Consider the following 21,379-nt stretch of genomic DNA (forward strand, 5'->3'; position numbering starts at 1 on the left):
TTGACGTGTTGCTAACCACTCAGTCACACCCATTTGTCCAAGCCATTTCAGCTATTTTGGGACCTTGCTATTCTCCTTTGGATTGCTGCCATGAGACACTAAACTTACTAATGCTCCTGCCTTGACTCAGCTGAAAGGTGTCCCTGTGGTACATACAGCTCAGGGTACTGTGGTGACACACAGGTCTATTTAGAACCTCATAAGGCTGCTGTGGACTTGCTTCATGGTGTCATCCCTGGGCAGAAATTTTGCAGCGGATTAAAAAAGCACTCGCTCCTAGGACTGACAAACTTCTCAATTGATTTTGTAAGTCCTAGGAGTTTATTTATTTATTTATTTATTTATTTTTTTTTTTTTTTTATTTATTTATTTATTTATTTATTTTTTATTTTTTTATTTTTTTTTTGTTACCAATTTTCTGCCTGTGAATGACACTGGGAGGCAAGCCAGAGGCTGCCCTAGTGAGTTCATACATGGCCCTGCATGTCACCACAATATTTTGAGCCACACATATCACACACCTCCTTTCACTTGACTCAAAGCATAGGTTTCCTCTTTGTTTGTAAGTTTACGCTGTCTCAAGGTAGCAATCCCAATAAAATTTATAGGGTCCAAAAATAACCTAAAAAGCATGGTTAATGGGTGCAATTGAGTGGTCAGTAACAAGTCCACTCAGATCAATAGTTCGGTTAGCACTGAGGGTCCCACACTCTCCTCCCTCCATAGCCAGCCACCAGACATATGAGAGTGTTCCTGCCAACAAGGTGATGGTTATGTAAGTGTTGAGTATACCTGTGAAAGAACCTGTAATTTTTTATATAATATTTTTTTGTGGGTACTGTATGTATACCAACATGATAATGGGTGATCCAGTAGGCAGAGTGTAGTGCTGTATGGTAAGGTTGTTAGAAGAAAACTATGGTATAATCTTACAGTGCTAGGTTAGGCCTGCAAGCCCTCATTTGTAAAGCCATCAATTCTGCCGAAAGCTTAAGAAATGTAGAGGTCAAGGTCGAAGCTTATGCCATGACCCTGACCCTGTTCTGCTTGGGGGCCCACCATGGCTCCCTCAATGTATCTGCATCGGGTAAGCTTGCCACCTATGACGGGTTTGGGTAAAGCGTAAAGCCTAGTGGAACCCTGCTTCCTGAAGGGGCAGGGCCCACTATAGTCCATTGACTCTTAACTTGAGCCCTGTGGCTTGGCCTGGGGAAACCCCCATTGTTTACAGATCTAACAACGACCTGCGCATGGCGACCTGTCTCACTGTTAGTCTGTACGTTATCTATTTATGGAATATATATACATTCATAATACGACTGCATGGTGTTATGAATGGCTTGGGATTAGAGGGAAAGACAACAACTCAGTAAACCTTACATATCACTTGGCAACGTGGCTCATGCGACATTGCCACCTGACGGACCTTGGCAACAGGTGCCAGGCCGCACCATTCAGGTGGTACAAGAGCTTATGAATTATGCAAGAAAATGCAGGCTCTTGGTATACCAGACCTGAGCTGCACCACTTGACTTGATATGGCAATGCTGGAGGGTAGCTAAGGAGGGTGACCACATCCTCATAACCATTTGGAGGATTGTTTACAACTGCAAGGGTTTCTGGAGCACAGAGTTCTTTGCAATTGGTCATAGGGTTGTTGGAACACAGTATTCATGCCAGCAGGTCAAAAAAATTCAGGGTTTCATCTTGAGAAACTAGACTGAGGCCAAGTACAACTAAAATGTATACCCCTATCATTACCTCAGATGCTGGAGAATATGGAGAAGTTGCACTGCCAGGCTTGCCGAGAATCAGGAACAGTCCAAGGCTCATGTAAAACTAGATTTCTCCTGAAAAGAGACAAGAAGAGGTGTGTCAGGAGTTTCTGAGGCTGTTGAAGGCTATTTCAATGTGAATGACCTCTTGTCTGCTTACCGAGCCCTGGAGAAGCTCTGCTCTAAGGTGAGAGCTATTTGAACAGCAGAGGGTTGCCTTGTGCCTGATGGGTCAGCAGAAGTTCAATGGGCAAGTACTTTGAGCAGTTGTACATGGACCCTTTGAGCAGGCAGCTCCTAAGTGCTGGATTAATAAGAGTGAATCATTGATAAAACCCCACCCTCTCTTGGTGAGGTAGGTTGTGGAAAGGCAGGTGGTGATTGTAAAATCAGTGTGGAGCTGCTCAGAGCTTGAGGTGTGGCCATGATCTGTGGGTTGCATGTGGTCTGTGACTGCAGTATGGTAATCTGGTAACATTCCTGACTGGAAGAGGAGTCTGGTCATCCATAACTGGAAAAGGAAAGGCAACTGTCAGGAGTGCATCAACTACTGCAGTAGTACCCTGCTTATCGTACAAGGTAGAGACCAGAGCAGTCCAGGTTCACACCTGGTAAGTCAACAAATGATCGTATCATAGCACTCTGCATACTGATGGACTTTTTACAGGGGATGGATGCTTTCAGCCTATGTCACTCTCAAGAAAGTGATCCAGTGCACTGAAAGGCATTGGAAATTTATGCAACTTCAGGGGATTTCAGCATGGATTGTTGGTATATTGAATGACCTGCACTCTGGGACTGTGAACCCTATGTTCAGCTTCTTTTAGAGATACTTGAAGGGGAAAAGAACAGTGAAGTCAGAGCCATGGGTAGATTGTGAGCTGTCTGTATAGATATGGAAGGAAATGACAGGAACAGATATGAGGGGAAGACATAAGCCAAGATGGAGAACAAAGAATATAAAGTGAAAAATATTGTTTAGAAAAGGGGGAATGGAAGAAGGTATGCATTAAATCAGGAAATGGGGGCAGTACTTGTGGATGGGAGAAAAACTTGGCAAGAATGAAAGGTTGTGAAATGATGGTCTTATCATGATACAGAAAATTGGTGGAGTCTGGAATAAAGCAAAGGAAAAGAAAGGTATAGCAGCATAAATGTGACGGCAGCCCTGACTGCATGAAGGCTCAAATGGCCAAGAGCAAAAAACTTCAAGAGCTAAACGTAATCCTAGACAGTGTGCAGGATCAAAGAGGTGAAGGAGAGAAGGTTGAAGAATACACATGGCATCTGTAACCCAGGGTGAATAGGACCAGAGCAACATGAAAGTGGAGTGTCTGAGGTCAGTATCCCAAGACTGAAAGTTTGCAGAAGGCAGATGACAGAGCAGTTTCTTCAATAAATATGTTCATTCCAGTTCAGTCGAGGGTTGAAAATTAGGCCCAGGAACTTGCCAGAGGGGTGGTGCTGTTAGAGGATCCCATAAAGAAGGGTAAGACTGTTGTACAGGAATGACAGACGATAATGGAATAGGATTTAGTGGAATAAGAATCAAAGCCATGATTAGTATCACAAGAAGTTATTGAAGTAGCAGACTGAAGGAACTGTTTGTGCTAAAGGGAAAGGTAAAATGGCATAAATAGTGAGGTCATCCACACATGAGGACTGGACTGGACTTGTTAACCACAACAAGGAACAAAGTGATGCTGGGATGCTACCTTGAGGAACACCTTCAAATTTAGGGAAAAAGAAAGAAGAGGTGGCAATTCAAACACAAAAATCTCCTTCAAAAATAGAATCAACCATCATTTCGCTGTGTCAGGAGTAAACTGAATACTGAGGTGCTTTCATTTCAGGCCCCAAGCGGCTGTCGAGCAGATTAAATCACCAAAGCAGGCAACCTCGTAATGAGCCAATAGGCTTTCTGTTGCCTGCATTTCCATGTTTGTGGAAAAAGGATTGGAGGAAAATGCCCCATGTTACCAGTAATACCAAAGGAGGAGGATTGGTGTTAAAAGTAGCTCTTAGTCTTAGCAGCATTATAAGGTTTCTCAAGATCAAAGACAGCCAAGATGAATTTTCACGCGAGCAAAAGCTGTTAATACGTAAGTCTCCAGGTAAGCTGATGGATGGGCAGCACTCCTAGCACATCAAAACCTACACTGGGAAGGTGATGTGAGACTTTGATTCTAAATACCATATGGAAATGAGCCATGCATTCTAGTGGTTTGCCTAAGCAGCTAATCAATGCAATAGGGCAGTAGTCTTTAGGGAGGTTGCCTGACTTATTAGGGAAAGTCTCCATTTGTTCAGATTCTATTGCAAAGGGCTAACAGGAAAGACATGGATGTAGGTGGTAGGTATCAAAGTATTAAATAATGAACGCACCATCCAGGCCCTTGCAGGTATTACATTAAGACTTTGTGTAATGAGTTCCAAAGAGGAAAGCCTGGTATTACAAGATTTAGTATATGATAAAAGAGATGATAGGATTGCATTCAGCAGTTAAATTAATATTAAAAAATTGTGGGGGGAGGTGGGATCTACCATCTCTTTTTGCTCTTAACCCAGTAGCAGCGACGGGCCAAATTTGTGGCTTTACCATGTAGCAGCGACGGGCCAAATTTGTGCCATGATATAACCCCCCCAAAATAGATGATACATAAACTGATCACAAATGCATTGATATATATTATGAAATGGTTTGTGTGAGGGATGATTTTTTCTCATTATTCTCGCTTAGAGGGACCATCAAGAAACATGATCCCCGCTGCTACCGGGTTAACTCCTATTTTCAGGATGTTTTTACTCTGGCTGTGATAATAATTCCAAATAATAGATAAGGTATTATACATAGGTCAGTAATAAGCACAAAATTACAAACTTGTACTTGAATCTCACCTTTCTTGTTCACCAGACATCAGGTGAATGAATGGGTTATCCGTCAGTCTGTCTCCGTCTTGATCAGTCTTCAGATTTGTTGCTCTCCCAGTACCAAACCCCTCCTCACCAGTCCCTCTCTTACTCCTTCCATCCACCTCTTCCTTCTGGTCTTCATATATTTATTGCTCTCCCAGTACCAAACCCCTCCTTGCCAGTTCCTCCCTCACTCCCTCCATCCATCTCTTCCTTGGTCTCCCGATAGGTCTTCCCTGCAGCCTCCACTCCTGATGTTTTCTTGGTTTTCTTTCCTCCTCCAACCTTTTAGCATGTCCATTCTATCTTAGTTTTGATCTTTCCTCCGCCTCCTCCAACAGCGAATTAATACCAAGTTTCTCTCTTATTCTGTCATTCCTCTCCACCTTTTGGTATGTCCATTCCATCTCAGTTTTGATCTTTCCCCTTCCTCCAACAGCGAGTTAACACCGGGTTCCTCTTATTCCGTCATTCATTTTGTCAAAATGTTACACTTCTGATTATTTGTAACACCCTCATTTCAGCAGCCTGAACTTTTGCTTTTGTCCTGGTAGTCAGTGACCAGCATTCCAACCCATACATTAACACTGGCTCCAAGATAGTCTTTTATATGTTCACTTCTTGATCGTCTTCAGTACTGAAATTTACTCCAAGGTATTCAAAATTTCTTACGTGTTTTAAGTTGCTGGTCTCCCACGTTAATGTTTAAGTCGTCTGTTATACAACCTACATCCATTGCTTTTTTTTTTTTTTATTATTATTAATTTCCATGCCATTTCTTTCTAATCCTGTGCTCCACATCTCACCTCCTCACCACTATATATCAGCTTGCAATTGTCATGCATCACTTTCTCACCCTCTCCTCCAAGTCTTGTTTCACACAGTCCGATAATCTCTTAAATTTCATGTCTCCTTCATCACTATAATTTCCTCCTCCTCTCACAGGGTAGAAACATTGCAGGTTGCCACTCTGATTGTTCGTTGCTTCCTTCACTTAAGTCCGTTGGAGTTCCTAAGTGTTAACTCACAGGTCCTCTGCCTCGGAGGAAACGTGTGGGTTCGTCCAATTGTGGTGTCTTGCTATTCATGAGCAGTTTGTTTTCTCCGCTGGCTTGCCAGGCCTGTCGCATGGAGTGCGATCCTGTCAATTAGTACCTCCCAAACACAGCTCCCCGAGGGTTACAGGTCTCCTGATAAGAGACCCAAGCATGTGTGTTTGGTTGGAACAAGCCCCACACCTCTACAAGGTTAAACAGGACTTTGTGACAGTTGGATATCAGTCACTGCCACCACAGGGGACTCATATCAACCACAATTACCTTTGCTACAATAATGTTCTCTATGGGGTGAGTGGCACACCTGATGACCAAGGAGGAAATTTATATTGTGAATTCATTTAAAACTTAATGCTGATAGTCCCTTTTTTTTGGTCAGACAGGCTTGTCATTCACCTCATAGAGAACTTTATCACAACAATGGTGAGTAGTGTTGCTATTTGTGAAATGAGTTTTGTACTTATCTATTCATAATAAAGTAAACCCTTAGTTATCTGCATCTGCAATTTCTGCAACTCAACATTTTCCACACAGGGATTCAAATACACAAACCTATTGCCATAACCTCATAAGATGCGATAAAGTGGAAAAATCGAGGCCTGATACCAGATTATTCTGTGAATGCCACCCTGGCTATATGGGCACGTGGCACACATCCTAGACGTCAATCCTGCATATGTAGAAGACAACCTTGAGTGGAGGAAGCCATGGGGACGCCCATGTAACTCATAGCTGAGGCAAGCTGATCGATCCTTGGAGGAGCTTGTGATGGGATGGGAGGATGCAAGGCGGCTTGCTCAGGGGGACCATCAGGGGTGGAGGCGGTGGGTGAGTGAAGCGACACACATCATGGCGTATGACCCATTAATTAGTAAACTACAATCAATAACAAAGCCACTGATATATATCAGCAAAAATCCAGCATCCAATACCTCAGAAATCCCAATGGTTCATAATTTTCAGCATGGGGTTAATCTCAGCTTTGTCTAGTAACACTGCAAAAAAATCAGTGAAGAAATAAAAATACAAAAAAATAGACCGGGGCACAGTGCAATGAAATTCACCAAGCTCATGCCATGTTTACCCAGCTGTCTGTCCCTTACACTTTTGTCTCCCAAATTCCCTTGGTTGTATCTGAATTCTTCCATCAGAATGGCTCCTCCTACACCACATAATTAAAATATAAATTGTTAAGACAGAAAAAGAAGGGAGCTAAAATAGGAATAAAAGAAAAGTATACTTGTGTCATAATTAAAATATAAATGGTTAAAACTGGGACAATCCAGTTTGGGCAAAGCTTTGGCCCCTTTACAACATATACAGTAAAACAATTCAACATATAATAGAACCTCGTTTATCCGGCATTCAAAAAGGCACCCTCAAAACAGCAAATTTCTGGGGCCTGAATTTGCAAATTCCCCCCCCCCCCCCTCCAACACTTTTTTTTTATTTATTTATTCTTACGTGCTGCCTGTAGCGCCTGTAGGCTTACTTGTCTTGAGAGGCCAGGTGGGCGGCCTCAGCCCGTTAGTGGTGCAGGCTACGCGGACTGAAATAGCTAAGAAAACAGGAGAGACAGTACAACCTCCAAACATGAACTGACTCCAATTCAGCGAGATGGGACGCATGAAAGTCTGCGAAGCGACGAGGTTCGGTTACGGACTTGATATTTCCCCTTGGTGCGCATATCTTCGTCGTGTAACACGGCCTTGTTACAATACGGTGTTCTGGTCGCATGTCTGTACCCGGCCATACATTTCCGAACTGTACTCAACTGCAGTGAGGTGAAAATGGTGGTGCAAAAGCCATTCAAGGGGTAACTTAACAAATTTTGACCACTGGGCCCGTTATTCAGTAGGATAGGATGTATTTACTTTATTAGCAATTATACAGAGGTTCTATTCTATTGGGGAGGTGGTGGCTGGGTGGTTAGTGTACCGCTCCTGCGTTTCACCTGCGTCCTAGATGATGTGGTTTCCAATCCACTGCTACCAGCCAAGAATAGATGGTGCTATTATAAACACTTGCCGGCGCCATGACGGGCTTGTGCTAACCACTAGGTTCAGCCAAGAAAGTCTACTGGCGCTATAGGCCTGGACGTAAAAAAAAAGAAAGTTTTGGCAATTCCATAAGAGCAAGTCTCAAAACAACGGCAAAACGGTTTATCTGTCACGAGCTTCCCCCCCCATTCGTACCAGATAAACAAGGTTCTACTGTATTTCAGGCATAAAATAAACACTAGAAATGTACAACACGAGACTGCTGAAGGAATGGTCTCGTTTGCTGTTTTGGTCTTTGTAGTAGAGTAGAGGAACTGGTCCCTCTTCCTGCTCCTCTTCCTGTTCCCGCGGTTGATGCTGCCCTGGCTCGGGATGCCGCAAATCTTGATTTTTTAGCTGGACTCCTACCTGATGCCTTGCTGGCTGCTGCCTTCTGCTTCTTACCTCTTCCTCGACCTCTCCCGCCAAAATTCCCTTTTCGCTTGGTTCTGAAAATAAGAAAACACACTTCAGGAATACATCATAAGTAGGTGAGCTTAACCATTCAGACAGTCAAATGGAACAAATGGCATTCCATATTTTAAGGAAAGGGTGGCAAGTTGGCAACACTAGTCTCAGTCCGCGTTGTAAACTCGTAGAGATAGTACCTGTGCGAATGTGTCTGATTGCATTTGTGCTTTGGCGTGCAATCTTCATGTTTTCAGCACTACAGTGTGCATTCTTTGTGCTTTAACAATGTCCCCCAGAAAGATAGTTAAAAGGGATGGTGCTGCAAAGAAGAAAACAGGAACGGCAGATACTATGCTTGGTGGATGAGTGGTTAGGAAAAAAGGTTGACTTAGGGTTTTGGTATCAATTAATGTTTATCCAAATGCAGTAATTATTTGTATTTAGTGAGCATTCTCTGGCACCAATTAGTCATCAGACAAGATTCTTCTGTGCCCCGATTTTGACGTTCATCCACATAGTTTCTGGTGGTACCAGGAGGCTGTCACTCCCACAGCTAAAACTTCCGTGATCAGGGTGTGGGTGGGTCAATGCTCAACCCTTTAAGCTTGTCATATTTTAACCTCAAAGTTTTTTCAATATGGCCATACCGTAAATGCATTTTGTAATATTTTTGTTGCCCCTCAAGCATTCAGTTTTTGTTACTCGTGATTAAAATGGCAAAAGAAATGACGGTACAGAAGTTACAGTTGTCACTGCCATGTTAGATTCAATAAACATTTAGTACAAGTTCTTTTTTCCAATAAAGGGAATACTTTACCCCACATAAGTCTTCAGGTTATTACTCGGCCACAAACTAAGTGTTTTAGAGCTAATGTCATGAATAGTAGCAGCAGTAAGGCAGATCAAAGAAGCATTATCAAAGATTGGTATACATTACTGACAGAATAACATGAGAAATCCATCACAAACAAGGTGTACTGCACTATTCAACAGTGTTCATGAATTACTCACCCACGTCTAAATCCTCCTTGTCTGCTTCCTGTGGCAAAGTATGGCGAAGCTCCAGGACTTGGGGCACTAATTGCATCCATCCAGCTGCTGCCGCCACTTTCATTCAGTTCAGAATTGTTGTCTTCCATCATCTCTGCTTCTGCTCGATCACTCAGCAAAACTAAAATGCAAGCATAACAATATTACAAGGGTTTCTCATGCATACAGTAAAAGTCTGTTAAACTGGTCTGCAGTGGACTAGCCTCAAGCCGGATTATTAGATATGGCAGACTACTAGATGGTAGTACATGTATGAGCAACAAGTTTGTAGTTTTTTTTTTCAAGTCTGGCCCCCCACTGGCAATACAGAACAATAAATCCTGATATTTAAACACTGTACTTCACCACTAAAGCTTACCGAAGTACATGAGGACAGTGCATTTGCATTATGTTTGAAAAAATAATAAATGAGGCACCTTTGACTAATCAACTGTGCTTTGTGTAATGAACTGAATGAGATTACCTAGCTTTTCAGCCGAGTATCTTCGGGTGACTTCCAGGAGGGCTTCTCCATATTTCTCAAAATTGGCCTTCGTCACATGGGGTATTTTCAACATCTCTTCTTCTGTTTCAGGTAGTTCTTTTGCCATAGACCTTGGGAAATAAAAATGTTACATTGTAAACATCACAATATAAAACTAAGACTAATTTATGAACTTACAGGACTGACTCAAAATTGTATCTAGCAATATAATGAACCTGTGGAACACCATCTCTCCTCCTCTAAACCTCACCTTCTCTTCTTCACCGAAACACAAGTTTCTGCGGCTACTGACACCAATCTCTACTCTGTTCCCTCCTATTATCTCTATCCTAAATTTCAATCCAAAGCTGGATGTTGTGCCTACGTGTGCAACAACATCACTTGCTCTCGTGCCCACAACCTTGACTCTTCTGAATTTTCCACCATCTGGCTAAGACTTCATTGTCATTCTATTACTAAATACATCTGTGCTGTTTATCTCTCACCTAACTCTACCAACTTTGTAAAATCTTTTGACTATTTGAACTCTAAAGTGGAGCACATCATGTGCCTATGACTTGAACTCTTTCAAGAGGAGGGTCTGGACACCTCTCCTCCCGAAATTGACCTCTCTTTTCGGCCACTCCTCTGTACTCTATTCAGGAGCAGTAAGTAGTGTTTTTTTTTATTCATTATTGTTTTCTTTTTTTTTTTCATGCCCTTGAACTGTCTCCTATTCTGTATATATAAAAAAAAAAAAGCACTGCACTTACAGGATGGATCTAGATGTACTTTAATTCTATGCGAGATAAACACAATAATTTTTAACACGTCTACTAAAATCTTCATTATAAGGCCACAAACAAAAGAAAATGAAAGTATACCTGAGTGCAACCATGTTTATAATGTTTGCATAGTTGATGCCCAAGACAGCAGCCGTCTCCTTCACCACACCCAGCAAGGCTTTGTAGCACTCCCTCTCAATATTCTTCAGTTCATCATCATCAGCAGATTGGGAGTCTGTATCAGCTGGGGTTTGTTTGGCAGGTCTTGAACTCATTACATCAAACTGGAACTGTATGGAATGAAAATATCTAAGGGCCGCTTTCACAGTCACTTTGTTTTGATCGTTACCAATGGCAGCGATCGACGCTATAGTTTCCCATGTGAAACAGGCCTATGGGGTAGTGGCGGCTGCAGAGGAAGCGAGAGGTGTTGAGAGTGTGTGCCAAGGTGCAGGGCTAGGCTAACCCCGCGCCACCACTACCCCATCGGCCAGTTTTACGTGGAAATACCATAGCGGTGATCGCTGGCATTGCTAACGGTCAAAACAAACAAAATGACTGTAAAAGCGGCCCTAAGACACCTCAACCCGAGTCTATGGCCGGAATTATAAGACTCTTTTGCTTCTCACATCAACTATTTCTAAAAGTCAAAGAGGGGATCAGTCAGGTTCTAATGTGTTTATTTAGGTTCATGCTGCTGAAGAAGGGTCAAACTACCACCAGGGTTGTAAAACTACGCTTGGAAATGTTCAAAACTCCTATGAAAGCCTTGTCAAATGTGTACTTGGGCACCAAAATGTTTTAAAATTCGACCATATGGCTGATTATCTATATGAAGATAGTGAGTTGATCATTTCTAGAGGATATTCGCATTTATGTTGTTCAAAATGTGTAGAGATATACTGTTTTTGTATTTGTTATGGTGATGGCCTTTGACTGGTCGCAGGGCTTACAGGAGGGGAAGGATGGAGTCAGGAAGGAATGAGGAGGAGGAGGAGAGAGGCAAAGTATAGGAGGGAAGTTTGGGGCATGAGAAGGAGGAGATATTGTAGTGAAGGAGTGATGTTGCTCCACAATACAACACAGGATATGAAATGATCCAGTGTGTTCTTGAGAGACTGTGCACTTCACCTTTGTACTCAGGCTTGCTCAAGTACATGAGGACTGTGTGAACACTCATCAAATTTAAATAAAGGACTTGCTTGAACACAATGAAACTTTGACTTGTTAATATTCCTTCACAGCTTCAACCAAACACATCCTCACGTCAAGTCATTTCAGCCTATACTCTGCCTTACTCATCTAACCTTTGTCATTTTAGTTTCTCACATACATAAAACAAAAAGTACTCACACAAAATTCTCACCAAAGATAACCAGCTGACTTACGGTAGCATTAGGGTTGTTGAGGAACTTGTCACATTTCTGGCCAGGTCGTATGTACACGAAGGTCAAGTCATCCCTGCTTACAACCAAATCTTCACGCAAATAACCCTCAAGGACCAGGCGCCTGAACAGTCTCTCAGCATCATTCCTCCCAAAGTCTTTCCCAAGACCATGAAGGGGAAGCCGGTCATGGCCTGAAGGAGCAAATGGGAGAGAACAGGTGTCCGTTAAGTTTCTAGTCTAGGATACAGCAGGCATAGGTCATAACTAGGGAAGTATCAGGAAATCTGTGGAAGACCAACTGAGTGAGAGTGTTGGAGAGAATAAATTGGCAGGCAAAAGACTGAATGTGCAGAGGAGCTATGGCCACCCATTTATAGGAAGTTCCTGTGAGAGGAACGGGGCACTGGAGATGACATGTAACAAGAGGGATAAGTACATATGAAAATGAGGGAAAACATTTGAAAGTAAAGTTGTACACCTCTAACAGGGCAAACATACTGAGTTCAAGGGGCTGCTAATAACATGAATTTATGATCATTGTGTCCTCCTTGACAGTTTATCTTCCGTCATGCAGGTACTTAGAAGTGATCCAGTATGCTTTCAAAAGAGATCTCTTTCTATTCACTCACCACTGCAGGCAAATAAACTTCATGTACACCCTCTTAACACTTTACTCATAAATAAAAATATTATTTATTTATATCTTTTAAATTCATTTTGAAATTTTCAATGATTGCATTCCTTACAGATTAAAATAACAAAAAACTCACCATTAGTCAACACTTTCTTTACTTTGGAGCCTTTGAAGATATCTACAAAATGGTTAAGTGTGAAGTTGTTGGTCCATGTGCTGCCACCGGTGCACAGCCGCTTAACTGCCTCCAGAATGGTGCGTACTTCCTGGCTCATGTTACGTTGTATGAAGGATGACTGGTAAAAAATATCAGCAGGAATTAGCAAGAAAGTATGTTTGGTACAGTTGACTAATTTTACATTTAAAAATGTGAATTTCCAATTCTTACAAAGGTTATGGGAGAGAAAAATGCATGAGTGAAGTACACACCCAACATCAATATGAAGTGCAAAATTTGGATATCTTTTTTGTTACAAATAAAAAGCACCAATTAGATTTAGGTGAGGATATACCTGAATACATTCATTAAACCGCTCCTTTTAGCTAAGGCATGTGATTAAGGAACTTAAGTAATTTGTCAACAATTTCAGCTTACTGAACTCCTGCAGTTGTCGCAGGCCGTCTCTCTGTTCCGCTGGCAGTCTTCTCGGCTGAATATCTCCCCAAAGTAGTTGAGTATCTGAGAGCGGCGGCAATCCGTTCTGTTTTCACAAAATGCCACCATTCGCCACAGGTTATCAAAATGGGTCTGCTTTGCCTGCCAGTTTTCTTGATCCACTGTGGAATGAAGGAAAATTAATGATAAAACTTGTGTATAAAAACTTATTAACAGTGGTGCACTGACATTCAAGCTTAAGTGGTTCCACAAAAGAAACCAAAATCTGCAAAAGTTGGAGCATTGATCCTGATCCTCAATCAATTGTTAATCCTCTGTGAAGCTCAGGATGTTCCAGATGCCTACACGCTGTACAATAAAATTCACTCCAGTCATGTTTTTGCACCACCCGGCCATTCCCAAAACAAAAAGAGGGACGAGTGAACCCTCCACTCTTAATTAAGATGTAGGAGGCAAAGAAGTTTTGCCCTGCACCCGACATAAGCACCAGGCTTCCCTGATACAAATGCATCAAGAGAGCCTGTCCTGGGGCCCCAACATAACTGGGTCAGGACTGCAACTGGAGTCTCAATCCTCTCATTTTTGTCAGACGCTTACTTTGAGCAGGAACACAGAATTCCTGAGAGGATAGAATCATCTGGCCAGAGGGATATATAAGGTGATGAACATTTATGTTCAATAGAAGTACTAAAACAGGTCAGCAAAATGTACCAGATCACTAATTTCTGAAGAATTTTATATGGGGGCATGCTCCCAGACCTCCCTAGCATTGTTTCATATTGAAGGTCCTCCCCCCTTCCCTGCTAATATACTCACAATAAATGTTCTACTTATCTGACCCTCTACTCTGAAAAACTGAAACCCTTGTGCCCCTGCCTGTCTCTTTCTCTACACATATATATCATTAGTCAAATGACATGAAGCAAAAGGAACAACAATCAATCCTTACATAACACCAATCCCTTCCAATACTCACTGTCAATCATCTTGCGGATTCTATGCATGTCTCCGTAACTGTAGAATAACATACAGTCCGCAATATCCCCATCCCTGCCAGCACGCCCAGATTCTTGATAAAAGCCTTCTATGCTTTTTGGAAGTGAGTAGTGGATAACAAAACGTACATCTGGCTTGTCAATGCCCATGCCAAATGCTATTGTTGCACAGATGACCTGCAAATAAAGAAACATTACATCAAGATATTGGCAATACAAGGAATAAACAAATGAATGAAAAAGGAAATTAAATAAAAATGCTGTTAAGTTTGTTTGTGGGAAATGCACACAACCCACCTTGCAATTTCCTTTGTGGGGTTGGGTGATAAAAGAGATAAGTCAGTGCCAGAAAAGACCTCCCAGAGTTAAATTTGGTAACTTGACTTATTGACCAAAGCTTTTATTTCACACATGCACTATTTCTTTACTTTCTTTTACCCATAAACAAGAATGAATGGTTTTGGCACAGAGCCAATTTGACATCTTTTCATGCACTATGGGCATCATGTAAAAAAAAAAAAAGGGGGGGGGGGGGTAGAAGGGGACATCAGATATCCATGGACTTTCACCATCTGTGGGCAGACATTTAGCCCCCATGAATGTTAAGATACAACTGTATTTATAATCAGGTAATATTTATGCTCCTATGCTCAGCTGACAGGTGGAATTACATAAAATAACCCTGCTTTTAAGGGTTAGGTTAGAATTATGGAAAAGGTGGCACAACAAATATTGAACAGAAAATCCTTAAATTTTTATCAACTGCTAGAAAAAAGTTTGCAATGCGTAATCTAGTGGAGATACAAACTAGATATTGTTGTAATTTGTAGGTCATTGTAACACATAAGAAAACAGTCCATAAATAGCAATGTGTCATCTAATTGATACCCAAAAGCCCCATTCAGACGCATCAACTTTTTACCGTCTGCTGTGGACAGCATGACATCTTGCACTTCACAGACATTGTTGTGCACACAACTTTTGATATGAATGACTAGACAACCTGACCACCTTGCATTCACATGGATTTGGATGGTGTATATAGTGTACTTTATGCATACAGTCATGAGTTACTTAATATACATGTTAAGTTCTGGAAAACAATGTACAGCGTGACCCCCATGCTACATCCCGTGGTTATGGGGTCCATGGAGGGTGATGGAGAAAGGTAAGTAAATTGAAAATCAAAATGGCAGATATTGTATCTGCTGCTGATGCAGCACACAGTTCAGGGCAAAATATGAAGGGTATGACTGAGGGGTCATAATGGTCAGGTACCTGTTGTGAGTTGCCTCTCAAAGGAAAAACAAATAAATAAATAATAATAATAAATAAATACAAAAATGACAAAGGCAAACTGTATATCATAATTTATGAAAGATAGGATTTAATACTAACCTTTATTTTGTCATTAATCCACTGAGTCTGGATGTTGCCTCTCAGCTTGTCTGCCAAACCAGCATGATAACTTTTGGCCTACGGGAAAAAGAAAAAAGTTCAAGTGCACCCAAACAAAGAAGCATTCCTAGACATGATAAACAACTATATGTGTGAAATATTATTTTCCAACCCCAGCAAAGTACACATCTATAATTTCAAGGGTACACAAAGCAATAACAACTAAAACCTTAATATAGGAAAGGTGAAAGCTTGTATGACCTACACCAGGGAGAGAGCATTAGTGCATGTTTACATCATGAAATAAAATCTTCAAACATCAGTTACTGACCTTTATCCCAGATTTGGTGAGGTCTGCAGCCACAGTGTCACACTCCTTGCGAGAGAGACAGTAGACGATGCCTGATTGATTGTTGTAGTTTGTGTTTATGAGGGCTGCTATCTCAGTGGTAACCTTTTTTCCTTTCTTGGGAACAACATGATATCTCAAGTTGCTTCTGTTAAAACTGCTGAGGAACCTGGAAAAAATATTGAACACAAGATAGAGAAATCTCATTAGCCTCAAAAACAGTCACATGCTCTTCCTTGCCATGATTCAAACCCAGGACCTTTCCATGCCTGTGTGCTAAACACCACACCACCAGGCAGACTTTTTCATGTTTATGAAACACAAAGACATTCAAAAGAACAGCCAAGATGCAGGGAGATATAAAATTAAGATTATTACAGAAAAGTTATGTTCCTAAGTCTCTAGCATAACATATTAAATTGTGGCAAATTAGTGGATCAAATATTAGTCTAAAGCAGCAATCACAGTACCACTTTGTCTCTGCTTCAAGTCCAAGCTGGTGAAGAATGTCAACCCTGACCCTGGGCGTGGCTGTTGCTGTCAGGGCCATGATGGGCACCCCAGGGAATCGCTGCCGCAGCACATTCAGCTTCTTGTAGTCTGGCCTGATGGATTAAGAGAAGTGGAATGGATTAAAATATACACTTTTCATAAATTATTCTATTTCAGGACAATCTGTGTAGCTCTCATAAGTATATTAGATTGGAATGAACACTGTCCATACCTGAAGTCATGGCCCCAGTCTGAAACACAGTGAGCCTCATCTATGACAAATCTTGAGAGCTTGTGCAGATTATACAGCCGATCCAGGTGGTCAGAGAACTTTTGGCTGGCACTGATCTTCTCTGGTGTCACATACAGGAGCTTCAAGCCTGTGAAGTTCCAGAAAAATCAATCCATTGGCAACAAAAAATATAAATTGAAGATTTATATCTTCAATATAGGTAGTAACACCATATCTTCAGTGTAAAGTCATATTCATTAACTATGACTGGCCTTTTAATTACAACTCTACAGTGCTCAGAATATTCATTAAGAATCTAACTACAATTACAAATAGTGTAGCAATAATCATTTATCCTGGAGGATAAATAATGGACTGATGCTGTGACCGCCAAGCAAGGATGAGGATGTAACACTTTGTTGACAGTCCTCTTATATATGATGATCAAACTTGCAAATGATCGCTAAGTTTTGTTTGAAAGTCTTGAGATTGCTGAACAGTTTTTTTTAGTATATGCTAAATTAATTCATGGTAAATAGATAACTGTGCTCTCCGGTTTCATGATATTCAAAAATTCTTGAATAAATTAGAGAAACTGTGATAATGCAGTGAATCACTCAAAATGTACACACACTCAAACAAGTATCATTAAACATTTAGCACGATGCAAACTGACACCAAGGACGAAGCCATTGGTAACAGGCTACTCATGTTGGTATCACTGCATGTGTTGGGTGTGGCTTCACTTGCCTGAATCAAGTGAGCGGGACTCGTAAATGAAGTAGTAGAATTTGAGCTGGCACAGTAACGCTTCATGAAACACACAGGTGGAGTCAGTCGAAGTGACTTTATCTGTGTTGTATGTAGCACCATAATACTGACGTGTTTGGGTGATGAAATTATGCTTTAACACTCCACACACAAGTGAATACTTAAAATTTCGTCCATTTAGGAGACAATATGATAAACACTTTGCGTTGTTGTTAGACTTTATCTTTCTTACCAGCAATGCTTTTAGCATTGCAATTTGAAGTTGTGTTTTTTTCAAAGCCCACAGCTTGTTCATGAGAGAAAAGACTTTCAGTGGAAGCATTACTTCCAGGATGGCACATTATGAACTGAACTATATCTGACATGCGCTGATGGTTGATGTTTTTGTCTTTGACATGGGGGAACACTTCTACCCACCGCTGTTACGTATATCAGATGAACTTTATTGTTTTATAACTTGTGAATATAAAGCTTAAACAAGTGACACTCAAACACTCCATTAATATTATGGTGATATCTGGTATCTCAAGTGTCTCCCTTCCTCCCTATCACTCCCTTGTGGGAGTCCTGTCCTGCTCCCCCCAGCAGAGCTGAGGTGGTGGGGGTGATTGCACTTTTACCAACCCTGCCGAGATTACCGGGTTGCTCAGTGTGAAACTCGTCGGACCCCACTGTAACGATACTTTTTTAGTGTGTGTACACCACTGAGTACCAGTGACTGAACCTGGGCCTTCAGAGTAGAAGTCAGAGCACCAAACCAACTGAGCCACCAATGAACCAAAAGGTCAACAGGCCAGGGGAAACTTTTGTAGCACTTTACCTGACACCCCTTCATTGCATTAATGCAGTTAATGTGTATAAATACCAGATGTGCCCTTGTCAGTTGATTAAATGCAACTGAGGCTCCATCCTAGGATACTTAAGACCATGCAAACCCCTACAGATATCTAGGATCTCACTAAGAGTAAAAACCTATTAAATACAGCCATCCTGTTGTTTTATGGCTAATCCTTCCCAACAATGACATATGCCTCTACTGTACAGCCCCCAATCCCCAGCAACAACCATTATCTGAAGCAGGATAGAGTACACAAGCATCAAACAGAGATAAGGAATGTTGAGAGAGACCAATTTCCTGCAGAGACTTAGATATTGTTTAAGGTGACTCATCTAAGTTCTAAGTTCTAAGAAGTAAATAGAAAAGATAAAGTACCTATCTCTCTCCTTGAAAGATCCATGTAGATCTGGTTCTCTTCTTGAAGACTAATGTTCCCACTCAGATGGTTAGCAGCAATCTGGAAGTGAAGGAGAAGTAAGTACCACTTTAATGAAGATGTTTTGATCCGAGATATTAGACTGACAAGAAGTTAGAACTAGGACAAAAATAGTCACAAAGAGATTCAATGACCAATTTTACTTTCTGTATCTCAGGAGTTATACTACCTTTCTTGCTTTACATGTTGAGTGGCATACAGACACATCCAATCAAAGTCATTGTGATGCTATCTATCTCTGATGGTGGTGTGAGATCAATGCAAACATTTCATCTTTAGACCAGGCAAATTGTAGTTAGTTATAGTTTTTTTTTTTTTTTTTTTTTTTTTTTACAACTTTGCCTATAGCACCGGTAGGCTTTCTTCAGGGGCCTGGTGGTCAGCCCAAGCCCGTCATGGCGCAGGCAATTTTTATAGTGGCTGCAGTGAAAATGGCTTGTTTTACAACTCACAGATAAGAGAATGAATGAACAATACAGCTGAGAACTATTCAAACAGAAAGAGCACCTGCCAAAAGGCTTACTCAAGAAGCTCTTTGGTACAGCTGTGAGGTAAGGGTAAGGCTACGTGCTTCACAGGGTACTGTAAGGCACACCTCATTTTTGGTAGCCTTTTTCTTAATAGAGTATAAACAAGATTTTTGCTTCTCTACGTGCAACCTGTGCCTAAGAAGGGTGATTGCTCTAGCCCTTCAACCTGCTGCCCTATAACTTTGCCTTCTCACCTTTGTAAAGCTCTTGAAACAATCCTTAACAGGAAAGTTTCTAAGTATCTATCTACTTCTAACCTTCTCACTGATAAACAGTTTAGATTCCACAAGGGACATTCAACTGGTGATCATCTTGCTTTTCTAACTAACTGTCTGGCCAAAAGCATTACAAATCTACCACAGAGCAAAGTGGAGCTACATGAGTGATCTGGGTACGTACGTCCAAGGAATTTAATTTCTGCACTTGGTCCAGTATGAGGGATTTGAGAGGTGATATGACAATGGTGACGCCATCAGTCACACACGCTGGAAGCTGTAGAAAATTAAGATAGTGGTTATTAAGAATTAAGATTATTAGTGCAGTCAAAATGTATTTAGACACACTGAGGTCCAAAAAGTATCAAACAAAGGAAACCACATATTTCCTTCAAAGTAATGGTGAATGAAACATTTGAGTGCAAAAAGTATTACAAACAGAGCTGATAAATAGTCTGAAACATAGCAGCATTATCATTTCTCACAAACTTAGTGTATACTTCAGTTTAATATTGAGCACTTCCATTCCAAATTTGGAAAATGGAGCCTTTAACCTGCATGCTTTGGTAACTCTTGGCAAAAAATTATTTTGCTTGGTTATGTGTTAAATACATATGAACCTGTCTCAAAGTACCCAGAGGTTAGAAAGTTATTTTTTATACTCATGTAATGGCGGGTAATTTCTGGGAGATCACTAATGAGCCCACGTTAAAGCATGTTTGCAATGCCACCTTTTGCTAACATAACATTTGAGATACACAGTCCAGTCATACGAGAATGACTGCTGCTCTAGCAATATAAACCACCTATATTTGGGAATCACCAATACTAATACCTTCATTAAGTTTTAGTTTCTACTTTTCCATTTCCCAAGCTTCACAATTTGTGAATAATACCTCCCATCTCACACATAAGAGACCTTAATGTTGATGCTGAAAAATAATATATTCAAGGAATATACACATGTCACTAGCACTCAAGTCAATAAACTAAATAAAATAGCTCTTGTAGAATCTTTACTTCAGTGTAATGCACAAATAAGACTGCTTGATAAGATACTAACCTGGTAACACAAGCTCTTTCCTCCACCCGTGGGTATGAGAACAAAGCAATCTTTTCCCAGCAGAGCTGCATTAACAACTTCCTTCTGGTTCTCTCGAAACCTCCTCAAACCAAAGCACTGATGGAATATCTAGAGGAAAAAAGGAAGGGCATGTAACAGTTTTTCAGTGTTGGGCATGGCGGCACTACTAGTAGCGCCGCTACGTAGCGAAGCTACTTTTTTAGTAGCTGTAGTGGTAGTGCCACTCTTTTTTAGAAAGAGCGGCAAAAACGGTAGCGGCGCTACATTTTTACGTAGGGGCAGATATTATACCATTAAAGAAAGGAATGAGATGTGAAACCAAGTACACAGGAAATTAACACAAGAACTCTGACCAACACTGTTAAGCAACTGGTTGTGGAAATAAGTTCATGTTCAGAGATATTGACAAAAATATGTCAGAAAAAAGTAACTTCTTCCAAACTCCACTGGCAGTTACTGGTAAGAAAAACACCATTATCACCATCATTTAGTGGTGCTGATCAGATAATTGTATTCAAATATCAGATATGGCTTTCAGAAAAGACCCAACCCTATACAGGTTTTCTAACAAACACAGTATTTGGCAGTAACCAAAACTAGTGATGTATATAAATGAGTAATTTTGATAAAAATCAGTAAAATACATACACACTATTGCAAGTAAAGCATAAGGAAAGGTCGAAGGAGACGGGAGAAGGACAAGCTAACGTAAAAAAATGGAGAATTTATACACTAGGAATAACAACTAGATTAGGAAGAAACATACGAGAAAACTGTAGGGCAGAGAATGGTTCACAAAAGAAGTTGTAAATGAAGACAACAAATTCAGCAACTGTGCACATTTGAAAAAGAGCCTGGATAAATATATCACAGGGTGACAAAGTAAATAATAGGTTTAGAATTACTGTCT

General features: G+C 40.9%; 1 protein-coding gene across 6 annotated transcripts in view; it reads right to left on the bottom strand.

Moving 5' to 3' along the window:
• Positions 1-6,978: 6,978 nt before the first annotated feature.
• LOC126980879 (recQ-like DNA helicase Blm) overlaps positions 6,979-21,379 on the bottom strand; it is a 28,992-nt gene continuing 14,591 nt past the window's right edge. For all 6 annotated transcript variants that reach the window (XM_050831230.1, XM_050831227.1, XM_050831229.1 and 3 more), the window contains 15 exons: positions 20,449-20,577; positions 19,570-19,662; positions 18,580-18,661; positions 16,596-16,743; positions 16,342-16,476; positions 15,854-16,040; positions 15,523-15,600; positions 14,106-14,301; positions 13,109-13,290; positions 12,650-12,809; positions 11,880-12,070; positions 10,591-10,781; positions 9,707-9,837; positions 9,205-9,364; positions 6,979-8,231 (listed from right to left, as the gene is read on the bottom strand). In XM_050831230.1, the coding sequence (XP_050687187.1) occupies positions 7,982-8,231; positions 9,205-9,364; positions 9,707-9,837; positions 10,591-10,781; positions 11,880-12,070; positions 12,650-12,809; positions 13,109-13,290; positions 14,106-14,301; positions 15,523-15,600; positions 15,854-16,040; positions 16,342-16,476; positions 16,596-16,743; positions 18,580-18,661; positions 19,570-19,662; positions 20,449-20,577 (2,313 nt within the window). In that variant the 3' untranslated portion in view covers positions 6,979-7,981. The remainder of the gene's footprint in view (positions 8,232-9,204; positions 9,365-9,706; positions 9,838-10,590; positions 10,782-11,879; positions 12,071-12,649; positions 12,810-13,108; positions 13,291-14,105; positions 14,302-15,522; positions 15,601-15,853; positions 16,041-16,341; positions 16,477-16,595; positions 16,744-18,579; positions 18,662-19,569; positions 19,663-20,448; positions 20,578-21,379) is intronic.

The sequence above is a fragment of the Eriocheir sinensis genome, chromosome 45 (genome assembly GCF_024679095.1).
Source record: "Eriocheir sinensis breed Jianghai 21 chromosome 45, ASM2467909v1, whole genome shotgun sequence".
NCBI classification, from domain to species: Eukaryota; Metazoa; Arthropoda; class Malacostraca; order Decapoda; family Varunidae; genus Eriocheir; species Eriocheir sinensis.